Genomic DNA, 18,715 nt, shown 5'->3' on the forward strand with positions numbered 1-18,715 from the left:
AACTTTGGTTTCATTAGGCCACCAAGTATTTTGCCCAAACTTCTGTAGCGTGTCCAAGTGCCTTTTTGCGAACATTAAACGAGCAAGTTAAGACAGTAGTGGCTTCCTCCGTGTAGTCGTCCCATGAACACCATTATTGGCCATAGTTTTACAAATAGTTGATCTCTGCACAAAGATATTGGACTGTGCCAGTGATTTCTGTAAGTCTCTAGCAGACACTCTAGGTTTTTTTTTTACCTCTCTGAGTATTCTGAGCTGAATTCTTGGCGTCATCTTTCGTGGACGGCAACTCCTTGGGAGAGAATCAACAATGCCAAACTCTCTCCATTTGTAGACAACTTATCTGACTGTCGATTGATGAACATCCAGACTTTTCGAGATGGTTTTGTATCCTTTCCGAGCTTTATACAAATCAAAAATCCTTGATCGCAGGTCTTCAGACAACTGACGGAGTCATGAGGCACATCAGACAAATATTCTTATCAAGACAATTCTTACCAGGTGTGTGTTTTATAGTGGGCAGGGCAGTTTTAAACCACTCATCAGTGATTGGGCACACACCTGATTTAAATTATTTGGTAAAAATTGGTTTCAATTACTCTTTAAGTCTCCTTAAGCAGGTGTTCACTTACTTATTTTCCCCCCTTCTGTCATTATTTGCATGCTATCCTCATTAAAATATGAAAACCTATAAATATTTGGGTGGTTTTAGTTAAAGCACTGCTATTACATCTGTGTGATTTTGACAAAGAATTTTGTGTGTATAGAGAAGGGTATGATTGATTTTTTGGGACAATAGGCCCTAGCCCAGTTCCTTACCCTAAACTTAACTAAACACGGGTATTGCGGGCACAAGGGCTTGCCTAAATATACCTAGATTATAACCTTTACTATGTTTGGAAGTCATTTAATGTTGTGAGTCAATTTTCAAAGTTGTTAAAAATGCTCCCGTTATTGCATTATTGCTTTAGTTCCCTTCTGTCTAATTTTGACATGTGAAAGTGTCAAAACTATTTCAGCATTTAAAGATAGATTCGAGTCAATATTTTGCCAATTTAGGAGTATTTTAGATCAAAAGTTACTAACTTTAGCTTCGCTACAACAGAGCCTGCCTGAGAAGTCTGCTGCTTTAAGATGGCAGCTTTTTACAAATGCCGCCGAGTCCCATCATTTTGCATCTTCTTCCATATACATGTGACATCTATGAGATGCATCAGACACTACCACCGTAGCATCTTGTGGGCGTAGTTTGTAGGGACATGGTTTGTATGAGCCGTGGTTTGTAGCGGATTTCACTTGGCTCTGGGCTGCAATCAGGTATTAAAAGATTACAGTTAAGCTCGCTGTCTAGCTAGGACTTAGCTCCAACGTCTTGGCGAAGACAGTACAATAATGTTTAATACATGTTTTTGGATAGTAATTTTGAGATTTAGGGGTACTTAAAGACTATTTACGCGGAAATTCGGGTTTCATCGCCAGCGTAGGAACGCAACTCGTCAACATTATATTCAAATACACATTTTACCTAAAGGGCAAAACTGTCATATTAATAAAGTGAAAAATAAGATACTGTGAGGTACAGTGAGGTACTTTTTACACGACTAAAAAAAAGACTGGAGACAAAACGACGGACGAGACTCTAGCGTTGGAAAGTCGAAATCACGTAAGTCGGGTATGTCGTAACCCGGGGACTAACTGTATGTAGAATAAAAAGGAAAAAATGTAAAGATTCTAGTGTTGGCCAAAGTAGCGGAGTAAGAGTAATGTTTCATCTTCACAACTTTATGTGAGTATGGTGTGTTTGATCTTCTCTGAGTAGATCTAAGTAAAGTAGTAAATGTAATGGAGCAAATGTAACGCATTACTACCCACCTTTGAAAGTAACTAACCTTGGAGTGATTCATCTATTTGTTTCCTACACAGGGGTGGCAGCGGTGCTCTTCCTGACAGGGGTTTGATCCACTCATGGCTTGGATGCTTGGTCCTTCGTGCCAAGCAATTTTCACACAGAGGAAAAGAGTCCATCACTCGCTCTCGCTGGAATCTACCAATAGCAGGCCGAATTTCTTCGTAGATCACGCCCCTCATCCGGAGCTTCTGTAAATGATTAGGAAGTTGAGCATCTTTCCTGGCAAAACCCTTAATCGGTTTCTCCATCTTCGGTAGCGGCCCATCTTTGCGGTCTGGTCCTTCAACGTAGCCACTGTCCGCCTTGGCGGCTTTATCTGGCGCTGGACGGAGCTTTTTCTCCCAGACCAGCAGTGCTTCAGAGCGGTAGCGCGACTGTTCTGGGAACAGCTCTTCCAGTGCCTCCTTCAGACTGCTCAGCTCTGGGCGAGCTTTGCCCAATGCGAGGAGCGCCGTGTCACTACGGAAGAAGTCGCTGACGCTCTTTACCTGTGGTCAATAACGATAAAAACTCTTCAGGACTGCTGGTTGTCAGTTTTAAGAACGGCAGTCACGAAAGATCCAACCTCTCGTGCGAAGGCAGTGTAAAGGCGGGTCACTCGAGATCGGTGCCAACGTGGGAACCCCAGTGCTTCTGAAACGTCCAATAGGAGCTGCTCAAAGGAGACCACGCCCCTGCGGTTTAGAAGGACTGTCACCTTAGAAAAAAAAATGTTTATAAAAAGCTTTACTGAATTCGAGATCCATCTATCCATCCATCATCTACTGCTTAATCAGGGGTCAGGTCGCGGAGGCAGCGGCTTTTGCAGGGAAGCCCAGACTTCCCGTTCCCCAGCAACTTCAACCAGCTCCTCTGGTGGCATCCGAAGGCGTTCCCAGGCCAGCTGCGAGACAGTCTCTCCAGCGTGTCCTGCGTCGTCCCCGGGGCTTCCCGCCGGTGGGACATGCCCGGAACACCTCTCCAGGGAGGCGTCAAGGAGGCATCCGCACCAGTGCCCTGGCTACCTCAACTGGGTCATCTCAACGTGGAGGAGTAGCGGCTCGACACCTAGTCCCTCCCAGGTGACCGAGCTTCTCACCCTCTCTAAGAGTGATCCCGGACACCCTGCGGAGGAAACTCAATTCGGCCACTTGTATTCGGGATCTTGTTCTTTCAGTTATGACCCACAACTCGTGACCATAGTTGAGGGTAAGAACGTAAATCGACTGGTCGAGAGTTTCGCCTTTCGGCTCAGCTCCTTCTTCACTGATACGGACCGGTGCAGAGTCCGCATCACTGCAGATGCAGCACCGATCCGCCTGTCGATCGCCCGCTCCCTCCCACCCTTACTCGTGAACAAGACCCCATGATACTTGAACTCCTCCACTTATGGCAGGATCTCATCCCCGACCCGGAGAGGGCACGCCACCCTTTTCCGACTGAGGACCATGGTCTCGGATTTGGAGGTGCTGATCTTCATCCCAACCGCTTCACACTCGGCTGCGAACAGCTCCAGTGAGAGTTGAAGGTTACGGCTTGACGAAGCCAACAGCACCACATCATCTGCAAAAAGCAGAGATGCAATGCTGAGGCCACCAAACCGGACACCCTCATGCGCTTCGGCTGCACCGAGAAATTCTGTCCATAAAAAATTATGAACAGAGTCCAACCCTCACTGGAAACGAATTCGATTTACTGCCAGCAATGCGGACCAAACTCTGACACCGGTCGTACAGGGACCGAACAGCCTTTACCAAGGGGTTCGTTACCCTGTACTCCCGGAGCACATGGTCGAACGCCTTCTCCAGATCCACAAAACACATGTAGACTGGTTGGGCGAACTCCCATGCTCGCTCAAGGACCCTGCCGAGGGTGTAAAGCTAGTCCACTGTTCCACGGCCGGAATGAAAACCACACTGCCCCTCTTGTATCCGAGTTTCCAAGTTCCATACCAAGTTGTTCAGTGCAAAATAACCCCACACAATAGCAAAGGAGCTGATACTGCCTGCAGCAAAAATAAAAACTCCAGTGACACTCATTTTTTGTTCTATTAATTTTTTTTTTCGGTCAAATTGTTAGGCAAATTTTCCTCATGAGTTAATGCTGCTAATCAATTTGAATTTATTATTATATATTGCTTTTATAAAATAAATACATTTTTCAGTATCAAATGGTCAAAAACTTTACTTTGAGTGTGTTTTTACAGTTTGGATGTGACTTTTTTTAAAAAATTCAGTTCTTTAAGTCTTTTCTACGGCAAACAAAACAATGTTAACAAAGGTATACTTTAGTGTAAGTTGATAGCAAGTTGAAATAATTGAGAATTACTGGATTACACCGCTTTTTGATTGCATTGAAGTACAGTACAATACAGTATTGGTTTGAATAATGAGCCAAATGCAACATCACCAAGTTCAGAGTCAAAAGAAAGTAGTTCACCTTCCGCGGTGCACTGTGACCGGGCCGTACAACGGTAACAAGGTGGGGTCGTTCGGCGCTCTCCTCCGCGTGGCGTCCGTGGAAAAGCGGCAGGTGAGGGATCTGCCCTGGACGGTGGCTGGGTCGAGCGTGCCAATGGGGAGGCGGCAATGACGGAGCAGCAGTGCTGACCCCGGTACGCTTTAAAGATGGGCCAGTGGCTGATAAAACATGACAGAATATATAGTATTAGGAAGGACCAGTTGGAATTTGACCTTTTAGCCAAATTGCCGGAATCCCGCCAGTCAAATCATCAGAACCGCGCTAGTGCAATTCTAACAACCTGGCCGGCAGAATACCAACAACCTGGCCGGCAGAATACCAACAACCTGGCCGGCAGAATACCAACAACCCGGCCAAAAGGCCAAACTCCTATCATTCTCCTTAGTTTTAACTAGGGCTGTCAAAATTATCGCGTTAACAGGCGGTAATTAATTTTTTTAATTAATCACGTTAAAATATTTGACGCAATTAACGCACATGCCCCACTCAAACAGATTAAAATAACAGCACACTGCAATGTCCACTTGTTACTTGTGTTTTTTGGAGTTTTGTCGCCCTCTGCTGGCACTTGGGTGCGACTGATTTTATGGGCTTCAGCACCCATGAGCTTTGTGTAATTATCGACATCAACAATGGCGGGCTACTAGTTTATTTTTTGATTGAAAATTTTACAAATGTTCTTAAAACGAAAACATTAAGAGGGGTTTTAATATAAAATTTCTATAACTTGTACTAACATTTATCTTTTAAGAACTACAAGTCTTTCTATCCATGGATCGCTTTAACAGAATGTTAATGTTGATGCCATCTTGTTGAATTATTGTTATAATAAACAAATACAGTACGTATGTACCGTATGTTGAATGTATATATCCATCTTGTGTCTTATCTTTCCATTCCAACAATAATTTACAGAAAAATATGGCATATATGGTTTAAATTGCGATTAATTATGATTAATTCATTTTTAAGCTGTAATTAACTCGATTAAAATTTTTAATCGTTTCACAGCACTAGTTTTAATCCCTTTTACTGGCTCCATTTTAAGAGCTGGAAAAAGGCTTCGAAACACAAGTTGACAATTTATTCCAAGTCAACAGCAATCAGACAGCAAGGCAAAAACAGCAAACAGACCCAGATGAAGAGGAAGGCTGGATCCTAGGTCACCAATCAAAAGATTCCCGAGAAAAATGACAGCCATTGGTTAAACATTCACTCTTTAAAGGCTCTGGTGAGGCGGGCTGTGGTTCCGAAGAAGGGTGTGTTTGGGCGTTGTTTAGGGTTATTGTCTGATTAGGCAAGAGAGTTCGGGTGTTACTCTTGTCAGGGCAATGAGAGCTGAGGATTTTGCCAGGTCTAGCGCCACGTGACTGCTGAGTGCCAACTTCTCAGTTGCAGGTTCCTCTGTTATCGAATGTTCCTTGTGTGAAGAGAGGATGTCCTTTCATTGTTCTGGAGTGTCCATTGTTGGATTCATATTTAAACTTGACAACCAGATAAGCTGATGGTGGGATTTGGTGCTCCAGACGTGGGCTTGTAGATGTCTTGGCCATCCCCTGCTTGTCTCGCTCCATCAGCATCAATCTCGCTCAGTTAGCTGCATGATGCGCAGGTTGGGCTTCCGTAGTCAGCAGCCATCCTGTATCTGTTCCGCCCTTATCTGCCCGTTGTCTTGGCGTTGCAAATTCCAATCACTCCAAGTCTAACTACTCATACTTCAAATATATTGTACTTGTTTTCTTAAACTATCTTTAAATGCTATGTACTTTGTATTGGGTGTGTTAGAGTAATACAAACAGTCAAACAGTAAATACGGGAAAAGATACTAATTCCTTCAGACCCCAGGATATTGGTAAATAGCCACTTTGAACCAAAATGGCAGACTTTTGGTGAATTTTCAGGCATGGTTTTCTAAGTTCTAACCATGATAGACATGCCTACCCATTTTCTTGACATTAAGTAAAACTTTTAAACAAAATGGCTGACTTCCTTTATCTTTTCAGGCATGGTTTTTGATGACATTTTTGTGAATCTACCAATGATAGACACATGTACCAATGTTCACGATGCTTTGTCAAACTTTGAAACAAAATAGCTGACTTCCTTTGTCTTGTCAAAAATGGCCCCTGGAGACTTTTTTGAGTATTGACCAATGATATACACGCCTATCAATTTTCATCACGTTACGTCAAATTGTTAAGGACATCAAACACACTCAAAGGACAACTGAAAATTCTCAGAACAGTCCCAAAATGGCCCCCTTCAAAACAAAATGGCAGGCTTCATTCATCCCCATCGCTAATGTTAACACACTTGTGTAACAACAAGACGTTTGTAACACAACACTCCCTCCTTAATCAACAACAACAAATCCTATTGATCAGATTTGAGTTTTTTTCCACCACACGGAGTGCAACATTGGAGTGACTTCCTGAATTATTTAGGATTTCTTGAGACACAAGCACAAAAGCTTCCTTGACCTGGATAACTGCATAATTTATGAATCTCTGAGGACACATAACATCTTTCACTTTCTGAAGAACACAGGTGTCTGCATGCATAGGTGTGTGTGAGTCCTTTTTGCCCATAATATACACATATATTCTGCATATCAGTGGTGTGACAATATATCAAAATTGTTATACAGTATATCGCGATACTTTGAGATATACATTGTTTTATTTTTATTTTTTATAACCCGTCCTATCCAGCTGTTTGACACAGAGAATGGGAATTTGAATGTCCTATTGGTCTCAACAGTTTTAATGTATCACATGGGATTATGACATACTCACATTGTGATTATTCAATGTGTTGTGTTTATTTGGAGAAAGCAGCGAACAGAAAGGGGTCATGGGAGGACAGAAATAAAGAGAGAAGCACAAACAACAACAAGAAATACATTGAAACCCTACACTAACTATGAATATGTTGGTGCTATCCAGGGGTGAAAGTGGGCCAGAACAGTCCGGAACGCAGTTCCGGTAAGAGATTCGGCACCGGAACAGGGCTTTGATCGAGAAATTGACAGATTTTCATTCAAAATTGTATTTTAAAGTAACATACATGAATAAAATAAGTACAGATGTCTTACATTATGCACAGTGAAATGGAATATCGTTTGAAGATAACACAAACATCGACTTTTTTTATAGGAAGGAAATAGGTATCCTAACATAGGTAAATGAACAAAAATAAGTCCTAAGTGCACATAAACTACAGTGCCTTGCATAAGTATTCGGCCCCCTTGAACCTTGCAACCTTTCGCCAAATTTCAGGCTTCAAACATAAAGATATAAAATTTTAATTTTTTGTCAAGACTCAACAACAAGTGGGACACAATCGTGAAGTGGAACAAAATTTATTGGATAATTTAAACTTTTTTTAACAAATAAAAAACTGAAAAGTGGGGCGTGCAATAATATTCGGCCCCCTTGCGTTAATACTTTGTAGCGCCACCTTTTGCTCCAATTACAGCTGCAAGTCGCTTGGGGTATGTTTCTATCAGTTTTGCACATCGAGAGACTGACATTCTTGCCCATTCTTCCTTGCAAAACAGCTCGAGCTCAGTGAGGTTGGATGGAGAGTGTTTGTGAACAGCAGTCTTCAGCTCTTTCCACAGATTCTCGATTGGATTCAGGTCTGGACTTTGACTTGGCCATCTAACACCTGGATACGTTTATTTTTGAACCATTCCATTGTAGATTTGGCTTTATGTTTTGGATCATTGTCCTGTTGGAAGATAAATCTCCGTCCCAGTCTCAGGTCTTGTGCAGATACCAACAGGTTTTCCTCCCGAATGTTCCTGTATTTGGCTGCATCCATCTTCCCGTCAATTTTAACCATCTTCCCTGTCCCTGCTGAAGAAAAGCAGGCCCAAACCATGATGCTGCCACCACCATGTTTGACAGTGGGGATGGTGTGTTCAGGGTGATGAGCTGTGTTGCTTTTACGCCAAACATATCGTTTTGCATTGTGGCCAAAAAGTTCAATTTTGGTTTCATCTGACCAGAGCACCTTCTTCCACATGTTTGGTGTGTCTCCCAGGTGGCTTGTGGCAAACTTTAAACGAGACTTTTTATGGATATCTTTGAGAAATGGCTTTCTTCTTGCCACTCTTCCATAAAGGCCAGATTTGTGCAGTGTACGACTGATTGTTGTCCTATGGACAGACTCTCACACCTCAGCTGTAGATCTCTGCAGTTCATCCAGAGTGATCATAGGCCTCTTGGCTGCATCTCTGATCAGTTTTCTCCTTGTTTGAGAAGAAAGTTTGGAAGGACGGCCGGGTCTTGGTAGATTTGCAGTGGTCTGATGCTCCTTCCATTTCAATATGATGGCTTGCACAGTGATCCTTGAGATGTTTAACGCTTGGGAAATCTTTTTGTATCCAAATCCGGCTTTAAACTTCTCCACAACAGTATCTCGGACCTGCCTGGTGTGTTCCTTGGTTTTCATAATGCTCTCTGCACTTTAAACAGAACCCTGAGACTATCACATAGCAGGTGCATTTATACGGAGACTTGATTACACACAGGGGGATTCTATTTATCATCATCGGTCATTTAGGACAACATTGGATCATTCAGAGATCCTCACTGAACTTCTGGAGTGAGTTTGCTGCACTGAAAGTAAAGGAGCCAAATAATATTGCACGCCCCACTTTTCAGTTTTTTATTTGTTAAAAAAGTTTAAATTATCCAATAAATGTTGTTCCACTTCACGATTGTGTCCCACTTGTTGTTGATTCTTGACAAAAAATTAAATTTCATATCTTTATGTTTGAAGCCTGAAATGTGGCGAAAGGTTGCAAGATTCAAGGGGGCCGAATACTTTTGCAAGGCACTGTATATTGCCAAATGCATCACATTTTAGACGAGCATTTCTGGACCTCATTGCATTAAAAAAAAATGTTTAAAACCTTATTGTGTTCAATCTTACTTTAGCTATATTTGTTTTACCACGAGAACTGCATGTAATGCTAAAAGCGGAAATGTGAAGTAAATTTGGCCAACCATGTTTTTGAATAATATCAATGGCTAAACAATTATAAGCATATTTTCGTTTTTTTTTTTTTAACGCAACCCTTCCAGATTCTTTGTTTAACCCATAGCAACGCCCTTGACAACGAAAATGCTTTTCTTCGGCAATCTTCGGAAATCTTCGGAAATGACGTCACATCTAGAAGTGCGAGGGAAGTCCGCCATAGAACAGTATTGTTTGTTGCATTGTTTCTCGGTATGATGCCACTGCGTTGTGGCAATGTTTTATTCTCACTCTAACGAAAAGTTGTTTGAGTGGCCAAAGGATATAGCAGGGCACGTAAATGGACATCTTTCGTTCTCACGAAGCGAATGAATTTCACGCCATCATCGAGTAGTGTTCTCTGCTACAAACACTTTGAAGATGCCTGCTTCCTTAACCGGTCTGCTTATGATCAAGGATTTGCCAAAAAGTAAGTGTGATTTTTGGACAGATGACTGATGACTTTGTCAAAGCAGAGCTGCCAACTCTTGTGGAATGAACAGTAGAAGCTAGCGACGTTAGCCGAAAGCCAACTCGTGGCAATATTGTTGTTGTGTTCGCTAGGTTAAGCGTGTTTAAATTGTGCGTCATCTACGATCTCGTCCGAAAGGGTTAATCCACTGTCAATCGGGAAAGGGGTGTGGATGTGCACATAAGCGGGTCGGCGTCGTGGTAATTCACGGTCACGTTGCCGTAAGAGACACACACCACCGGTGAGTTTGTGCACATTTATTTGTATTTGTATTATGTATTTCCACCTTCATGCTTCAAGCATTGCATTGCATTTGCACGGTTCGGCGTTTCTTTCACGGTGATCGTTTGATAGCCTTCTAGTTTGTGTTTTACGGACGAGAGCCGCTGACAGGTGACAACAACAAGCATGTTGGTTTTAATGTCTGGCAGTGAATCAGCGAGCGCACAGGTCACGCAGTGAATCATGGGAAATGTAGTCTCGGGACAACACTGAAGTGGTGCTTTGTAATCTGTTCGCTTGTGTGAAAAAACTACATTTCCTCACGCTATTAGACGCCACTTCCTGCCGAGAGCCCCAAGCTGTGTTCGTACTGTTAGCTCCATGTGTTAATGAAGAAACAAAGTTGTCAGCACGTCGTGTGTTCGATACATTTGTAAACAAAAAGCGCATAACAAGACACTATGCACGATCCGTTTAAGAGACGCTGGAGTAGTAGGAGGCGAGGAGGAGATCAGCGAGAAGCAAAACTTCGCGGTCGAATGTGGCGGCAGTCCGCTATTATTTTGTTTTCCTATTGTTGCCAAAATAAAGTGGAGTAAGCCATCATTGACTCATCTCCTTCTTTCCCCCCAACGTTTTTATATTATTATTTTATATGCACGAGAGCTGCCGGATCTGCCAAAATGAACATGAAGTCTGATTTTTTTTTTTTTTTTAACAATGTCATCAGATAGACAAAAACATAAAATTATGTACAAATGCCTGCATCTTCAAAGCATGAAAATAATAACAGCCTATATCTTACCAATCTTGTCATCTCGATGGGTCTTGTATCCATTCCATGTCAGGTAGTCTAGGCACATTGTTTGCATCCTGATTAGCATCTGTCTAATACATGTTAGGTCCAACATAAAATTCCAAGCTCCTCTTCTTCCTCTAACTCTTCAAAAACTTGGATCTCCTCCCTTGCGCTCGATTTATCGCTTATATCGCTGTTTGAATCATTGTTTGAAGGGCTTCGTATGGCGGCCGTATGTATGGAGCTGCCATCGCTGTTTCCGGTGTGACGTATCACTTCTTTGTTCGTCCCCTTTCAGGCTCAAACTTCGGAAACACGATTATTTTGTTAAATATACAACATATAAATTATTTTTTCATGCTTTATTTGTTGGACAATGTTTAATTACTTTAATTGTGACCCTATTTGGCATGTTATGAAATTACTTCACATTTCTGCTTTAATGTATCTTTTATGATACAAATTAGAGAGCATATATGTACAAATTAATTTTTAAAAAATGTTCAAAAGTTATTATACTTAAGGACCAAATAAAGCTTTCAAATTAGAAAAAAAAATCAGAGATTTCTGTTCATTATTTCTGGAGTCAGGCATTATTAACATGATGTTCTGAACCTCCCCATCAGAGAAAATAAAATAAGTCTCTTCAACTCTTTCCTTTCTTTTAAAGATTGATCAATTTTTCGTTGCATTGCCCATTTTTATTCATTAATTCAATAAGCTTGTTCTTTTTTTCTTTTTTGCCTTCCCAGAAAACGTGAATTTGAACCAATCAGAGCTAACTATCCATGCTGATCAGATGTCAGTATGTCAGCCAATTGAACGGATAACTGTAGTCCAGGCCAGGGAGGGTGTTAAGCTAAGCGCATGCGCACATGGACACGAGTTGTCCGACTCCGATATCTGCTGCAGCTGTGGAGCTCGGTGCTGTCCGTGGAATAAATAAATAAAAAATATTGGTGGAAACGGATGAAGCTACACAAGCAGTTTATTATGTTTGTTTTAAACACTTGTGTATGTAAATCTGACATAAATAGATTGTTTTCCTCTTGGAGATGCTTGTGTGGCAGCAGGCCAGGTTGTTTTAGAATTACTTTAAAATTCAATTTTGAATGAAAATCAGTTTCTCATGTACAGTATACCTTTTTACAGTGTGTGTAACACAGTAGCCTAATGCATGTTTAAAACCTTTTTTGTGTGTTTGTTTGTTTTTTTGCATTTCTATGGTTTTAGGAGGTTGGATTCCCCCCCCCCCCACCCACACACACACCTCCAAGAAAAAAAAAAGAAAAGAAAAAAAGAAATCTGGCTCTGTGGCAACCTTTTTGTCATGGAGTTCCGGCAAGAAATTCAATCCACTTTCACCCCTGGTGCTATCGTTAGCTAGTTGTATTTCCGGTTGACATCATGTGTGGGGCCTGATGACCAAGGAGAAAGAGGATTGCAGAAAGTTAAGTGATTGGGAGGATTGAAGTGTGGAGTGTAAAATCCAGCATTATGCGAATCCCTCGTGAGGAGTTTGGATATGTTGGCATCCTATTCTATGCTCCCTGATTACTAATCCTGACACCGATTTTCTCTACTTGAGTGGGTCTAATTGCACCTAGTCATGCATGAATCCCATCAGACATGTGATAGTCCTGCAGACGAGTGGAAATGCGGCGCAGGAGCTGCCCCAGGGCCACGGTCCTTCCTCAGTCAATCATGAGAGGGGGTATCCCTGGGGGGGACCCATCCCTTCTGCTGCAGCACAAGCAAGGGGGCCGCTGTCATCCCCCCGGGATCCAGGGTGGTCCCCTGGACCATCCGCGTCCCCATCAACCGACCTTGAGGGATGGGATGAGGGGACGCGCCACTGCCCCCTGTCAGGGAAGTTCAATTTTGAACCCCAAGACAAGTGGCAATCAATAGCTCAAATAAGAGAAAAGAATCAGACTCAGACAAGGATTGCCTGCTTCGAAGACTTAATAAACAAGATATATATCAAGGGTACAAAATGATGTGATCCAGACAAGTGCTGTGACCGCGCAGAAGTGCAGTGACACAAAGTGAGCCAAGTTCCTATATACTATTGAAAGGGAGTTACCTAAGGACGCTTACTGTGAAACAGAAGTGAAACTTATTACAGCCCAACCTGGGGATTTTTCACAAAAAAACATCCCGATCTGGGACCTTGAGCGTTAGCCGTAGCTGGTACAAAGGGAGTCATATCTTGATAAGGCAGTAAACAGGCGCCAATTGTGTAAATTCAAAGGAAAATTTGGAGCACACGAACATTGTATCATGCTATAACACAGTCTCACAAGAAAGCATAACAAACACATATAATGTCATAGCAGTTGATAATTGTGTTTTATAAGCATGAATAAAATATTCTTTTACACCCCCCACACCCAGAGAAGCACCACGGCCCTGACCAACACCCGCCCTAGACTACCCCCAGCGCTCCCACTCCCTTACCCATCCCAGGTCGCACACAGTGGCAGTATGCACGCATGCTATGGGAAAATCGTGCTTGACATACAGTGCTGGCCAAAAGTATTGGCACCCCTGCAATTTTGTCATATAATGCTCAATTTCTCCCAGAAAATGATTGCAATTACAAATCCTTCGGTCATATGATTGCAATTACAAATGCTTTGGTCGTAATATCTTCATTTATTATGATTGCAATGAAAAAACACAAAAGAAAATGGAAAAAATGAAATCATTATCATTTTACACAAAAGCATGGGCAATCTCAAGTCCATCTCCAAAGACCTGAATGTTCCTGTGTCTACCGTGCATAGTGTCATCAATAAGTGGAAAGCCCATGGCACTGTGGCTAACCTACCTAGATGTGGACAGAAAAGAAAAATTGACGAGAGATTTCAACGTGAGATTGTGCGGCTGGTGGATAAAGAACCTCGACTAAAATCCAACAAGTTCAAGCTGTCCTGCAGTCCGAGGGTACAACAGTGTCAACCCGTACTATCCGTCAGCGTCAGAATGAAAAGGGACTATATGGTAGGATACCCCAGTTCTTATGGGGCGCCGTTTGTAAAGCAGCATATGCTCAAAATTACGACAACATTTTCTCACATTTAGCGCTACACAGTGTTTAAAATGCAGGGAAATTTTTAGAGTCACTTTTTTTTTTTTTTGCACATTTACAACATTATTTAGCAACTTAAATATTTATTTTTAAATAAGAAGTTTTGGACCTGATTGTTTAACCCTTTAACACCTAAGCCTATTTTGGCTGAATTTGCATGCATTTGATGTTACCTTCATATTTCAAAGAAAAAAATTTCACAATGGCCAAGTTGGGTCCCTTTTTTCAGGACACCTTGAAGTTCATGTCCAAACTGTTGTTTTCTTCACTGACCATTTGTAATCCATTTTGGACCCAAAAAGACAAAAAAATCCCAAAATATTTTTTCAAAATTTGTAATTTTGATGTCCCATTGACAACCAAACATGCTCGACCAACCGCTTTGAAGCTCGATAATAATTATTTAACTTGTTAGGGTAAAAAAAAAAAAAAAAAGATTGAATAGTTTTATGTTTGACAATTCAACACAAACATCAGGTATGGTCATAGGCGTTTTTGGTTAGATAAAACAGGTTATATACAGTGCAAAATAGTGAGAAAAAAAAAATTATATATATTATCTAACACAAAACGGATTTGGAGGATATCTCTTTGTGAAGTTAGGTATTATACCCATCACCTTATCAAAAGTATATACGTACATGCAACCAAGCTTCTCGAACACACTTCTATATAAAAATCTAAAAGATTATAGTGAAGAAAAAATATATATAACATTGAAAAAAAGTATTTTCAAAAATGTTGACAAGTAGTTCAGTTCAATTCAATTCAAATTTTGCAGGCATGCCACCTAATAAAGTTTTATTTTCTTTTTTTTTCCTGCGCACTCAATAAAGCTTGTTCTTGAACAGGTCACGGAGCTGCATCACACACAACGTCACACAGTCTACTCTTTCGACGTTTGCATGCTGCTATCACTTCTACTCGCCGAGACGCCGACTCATCTGAGGAAAACAACGACAAATACGGCTCATCTTCTTCTTTGAGTTAATGAAATCATGCATTAGCTTGCGCTAAAATTAGTTTTAGATTCATTCTGCACGTTTCAAAGTCGCTCGCTCAATCCAACCGGCCGTTGCTTGTTTTGCATGCCTCCCTTTCCTTAGTTGCCGCCTCGCTCGGAAATTTAATAAAAATGTTCACATTCGGTTCGTCCTTTTTAAGATCACAACGGCTCTTGGGATATGTAGTCTTTTGTGCTGCTTTCAGTTTTGAAAAAGGACAAGAAATGATGGAAATATTGAAATAGATGTATTGGTCCATGCAGCGTTTTAATGCATATTTATGAGTGCAATAAAACTATAAAACTCAAATGACATCATCTCCCATTTTTCATGGTCGATTGACTTCAAATAAAAACTGGTGTGGACATCAAGTTCCACACTTTCAAATGAGGCCAACCAGCGGCACGTGGGTGACGTAATTACAGCGTGATGAAGCTTCAAAGACGATATGCATAAACGCGTCGCTGCCGACACATCCGGTGTTAAAGGGTTAAATCCCGAACTAAATATTTAATTGAAATCCTAAACTTATATCCTATATCCTAAATGCTAAATCAGGAAACGGTCGGAACTAAATATTTAGCTTAATGTGCAAATTCACATGACTGGAGACTGGAAGTAACAAAATAAAAGCTGGTGGAGCAGCTCAGACTGTCTGTTTACGTTGAAAATTAATAAAACCTACTCAATGGTGGCAGTCTGCGCTTGGACATGAGTCATTGTAATAATAACAATATATAAGTGAAATACATATTTAGGAGAAACAATTTAAAGAGTATTTTGTGTGCTTCAGCTTTTATTTTGTTACTTCCGGTCTCCATTCATGTGAATTTGCATATTAAGCTAAATATTTAGTTCCAACCGTTTCCAGATTTACCATTTAGGATATAGGATATACATTTAAGATTTAAATTAAATATTTGGTCCTGGATTTAAACAATCAGGTCCAAAATGTCTTATTTAAAAATAAATATTTAAGTTGCTAAATAATGTTGTAAATGTGCAAAAAAAAAGTGACTCTCAAAATTTCACACCACGTTTTAAACACTGTGTGGTGCTAAATGTGAGAAAATGTTGTCGTAATTTTGAGCATGTGCTGCTTTACAAATGGCGCCCCATAAACTTCTGACCCAGAGACATAAAAAAGCCAGGCTGGAGTTTGCCAAAACTTACCTGAGCAAGCCAAAAATGTTTTGGAAGAATGTTGTAGTTCTAGTTGAAAGTAGAGCTTTTTGGGAAAAGGCATCAACATAGATTTACAGGAAAAAACAAGGCCTTCAAAGAAAAGAACACGGTCCCCACAGTCAAACATGGTGGAGGTTCCCTGATGTTTTGGGGTTGCTTTGCTACCTCTGACACTGGAGTGCTAGACCGTGGGCATGGCATTATGAAGTCTGAAGACTAACCAACAAATTTTGCAGCATAATGAAGGGCCCAGTGTGAGAAAGCTGGGTCTCCCTCAGAGGTCATGGGTCTTGACCCAAAACACACTTCAAAAAGGACTAGAAAATGGTTTGACAGAAAACACTGGTGACTTCTAAAGTGACCAGCAAATAGTCCAGACCTGAATCCCATAGAACACCTGTGGAGAGACCTGAAAATGGCAGTTTGGAGAAGGCACCCTTCAAATCTCAGCGACCTGGAGCTGTTAGCCAAAAAAGAATGGTCTAAAATTCCAGTGGAGCATTGTAAGAAAATCACTGATGGATACCGTAAGCGGTTGTTCGCAGTTATTTTGTCTAAAGGTTGTGCTACCAAGTATTAGGCTGAGGGTGCCAATACTTTTGTCCGGCCAATTTTTGGAGTCTTGTGTAAAATGATAATGATTTTTTTTTTTTTTTCATTTTCTTTTATGTTTTTTCATTGCAATCAAAATACATGAAGATATTACTACCAAAGCATTTATAATTGCAATCATTTTCTGGGAGAAATTGAGCATTATCTGACAAAATTGCATAGGTGCCAGTACTTTTGGCCGGCAGTATACGACCATTTCGACTTACAAACAAGGTACCACTGTATTTTATTAATATTCTTGCTTTTTAAAATTATTAATAATTTATCTATGATTTTGTATTATTTAATTGTGATAAGATAAAAATAAATAAATAAATTATAATGAACACAGAAAATGTATTCAAATATATATTTAAAAAATACCATTATTTTTTAAATAGTAAATTGGCCTAGTACTTTTCAAAAAATATATGTATATGGCGGAAAACACAGACAAGACTGAAAAAGCAGTTTCTGCTCTTGCACTCCTCTTTTAAAGAAACTGCTGTATTTTAAGCTAAAACAACTATTGTGTTTGATAGAACAATATGTCTATATGCTGCAATAGCAGATTCAGGGCGCATTAAGCCCCCAAACTATTTTTAATTTGTCAGTTTTACCCTGAAAACCCAACCGCTTTTGTTTCAACCAGCCATAAAACGAAGGTAATTTATTATATTTATTATTCAAAATGTCTGTTAATTTTAGCTTAGAATCATTAATTGATGTCTTATATTTCGTTTAAAAAAAAACAACTTTAAAAAATTATTCACTCACAGATTTTAAACTTTTAAACAAATTATGTCACAATGAAAAAATTGGCGTCCGTAAAAAAGTCACGGATATCTTCCTCATAACTATCGCTTAATTGTATTTTTTTTTTTGTCACTGTCTCAATTTCTCCGATATGTTAGATGAAAAATAATCGATCCAGACAAAGAAAAAAAACGTGAAAGGGTAAATATATGAAAAAGAAAATCTATTGACACTCAGTGATACATGCTACAGGGAGTTTTTGGATTGAAACGAGGTAGGTACACGATAATATCTCGTTAAAGTCATGGCATCTGTAATTCTGCTCTCGCGTGCTCTCACCACCAGATAGTGTTTTGCTGTTTAAAAAAAACATTTTTTTATTTTTTTAAAAAATGCCCTCCCGTTCAAAATTTTTCTTCCCCCAGAAAATTGAGATTTCAAGCTTTCCAGTGATGTATCACACATGCATATCGGACAATTTCGAAAGTTGGCCAAATTGGGGGTCTCAGAGCGGAACTTCAAGTCACCTGAGTGTTTTCTGCAATATATATATATTTTAATCATTTTCTTAATATTTTCACTTTAACACTTTTATTTATATTTTTATTTTACACATTTTACCATATTTCTTTTTTTCTTTTGTATCATTTTAGGATTTTTTGGAGGTTGTATTTCTCAAATTAATTTTCTAATTTAAAAAAAAAATCCTTATTCATATTATTATGTACTTATGCATTCCTCCATTATTTTTTAAGTATAATTCTGAACTCTTTCACTGCCACTGACAGTGATAGACGTCCATTCATTTTGAATGGGGGGCTGCCAGCTTTCCATTACTGTCATTGGCAGTGTATGAGTTAATTTCGGCATCAAAGGGTTAATGTTAAAAAAGCAAAACTCACCTGTTCTCCATTTCCTTCCTCCGTCGCAGCCGAACCGAGCCTTCGGAGGCGGCGCCATTTCGGACCCAAGACCGAGCGCCGAATTGAAAGGTTCTAGAAGTCATCCCGTCAAAAGAGGCGGCCAGCGTGCAACGGTTGCCATAGTTATTTATCAAGTTTGACAGCGTGGAGTGAAAGTAGAATAAATTCAATTTTCAAGGTAAGACATTAAAGACGCTAAAAATGCTATACGATCATAATAAAGTTGTATTTTACGCTGCTCAAATTAGAAAAAAATACTGAAAAGAAACTATAAA

At 40.2% G+C, this 18,715-nt stretch overlaps 1 protein-coding gene across 1 annotated transcript in view; it reads right to left on the reverse strand.

The window, feature by feature from the left end:
- dclk3 (doublecortin-like kinase 3) overlaps nt 1-18,477 on the reverse strand; it is a 30,164-nt gene extending 11,687 nt beyond the window's left edge. Inside the window, exons 1-4 of the mRNA XM_057828676.1 lie at nt 18,420-18,477; nt 4,328-4,527; nt 2,475-2,606; nt 1,890-2,397 (exon numbers count right to left, since the gene is read on the reverse strand). Coding sequence (XP_057684659.1) covers nt 1,890-2,397; nt 2,475-2,606; nt 4,328-4,527; nt 18,420-18,477 — 898 coding nt within the window. The remainder of the gene's footprint in view (nt 1-1,889; nt 2,398-2,474; nt 2,607-4,327; nt 4,528-18,419) is intronic.
- Between the last annotated feature and the right edge of the window lie 238 nt (nt 18,478-18,715).

The sequence above is a fragment of the Corythoichthys intestinalis genome, chromosome 22 (assembly GCF_030265065.1).
Source record: "Corythoichthys intestinalis isolate RoL2023-P3 chromosome 22, ASM3026506v1, whole genome shotgun sequence".
Taxonomy (NCBI): domain Eukaryota; kingdom Metazoa; phylum Chordata; class Actinopteri; order Syngnathiformes; family Syngnathidae; genus Corythoichthys; species Corythoichthys intestinalis.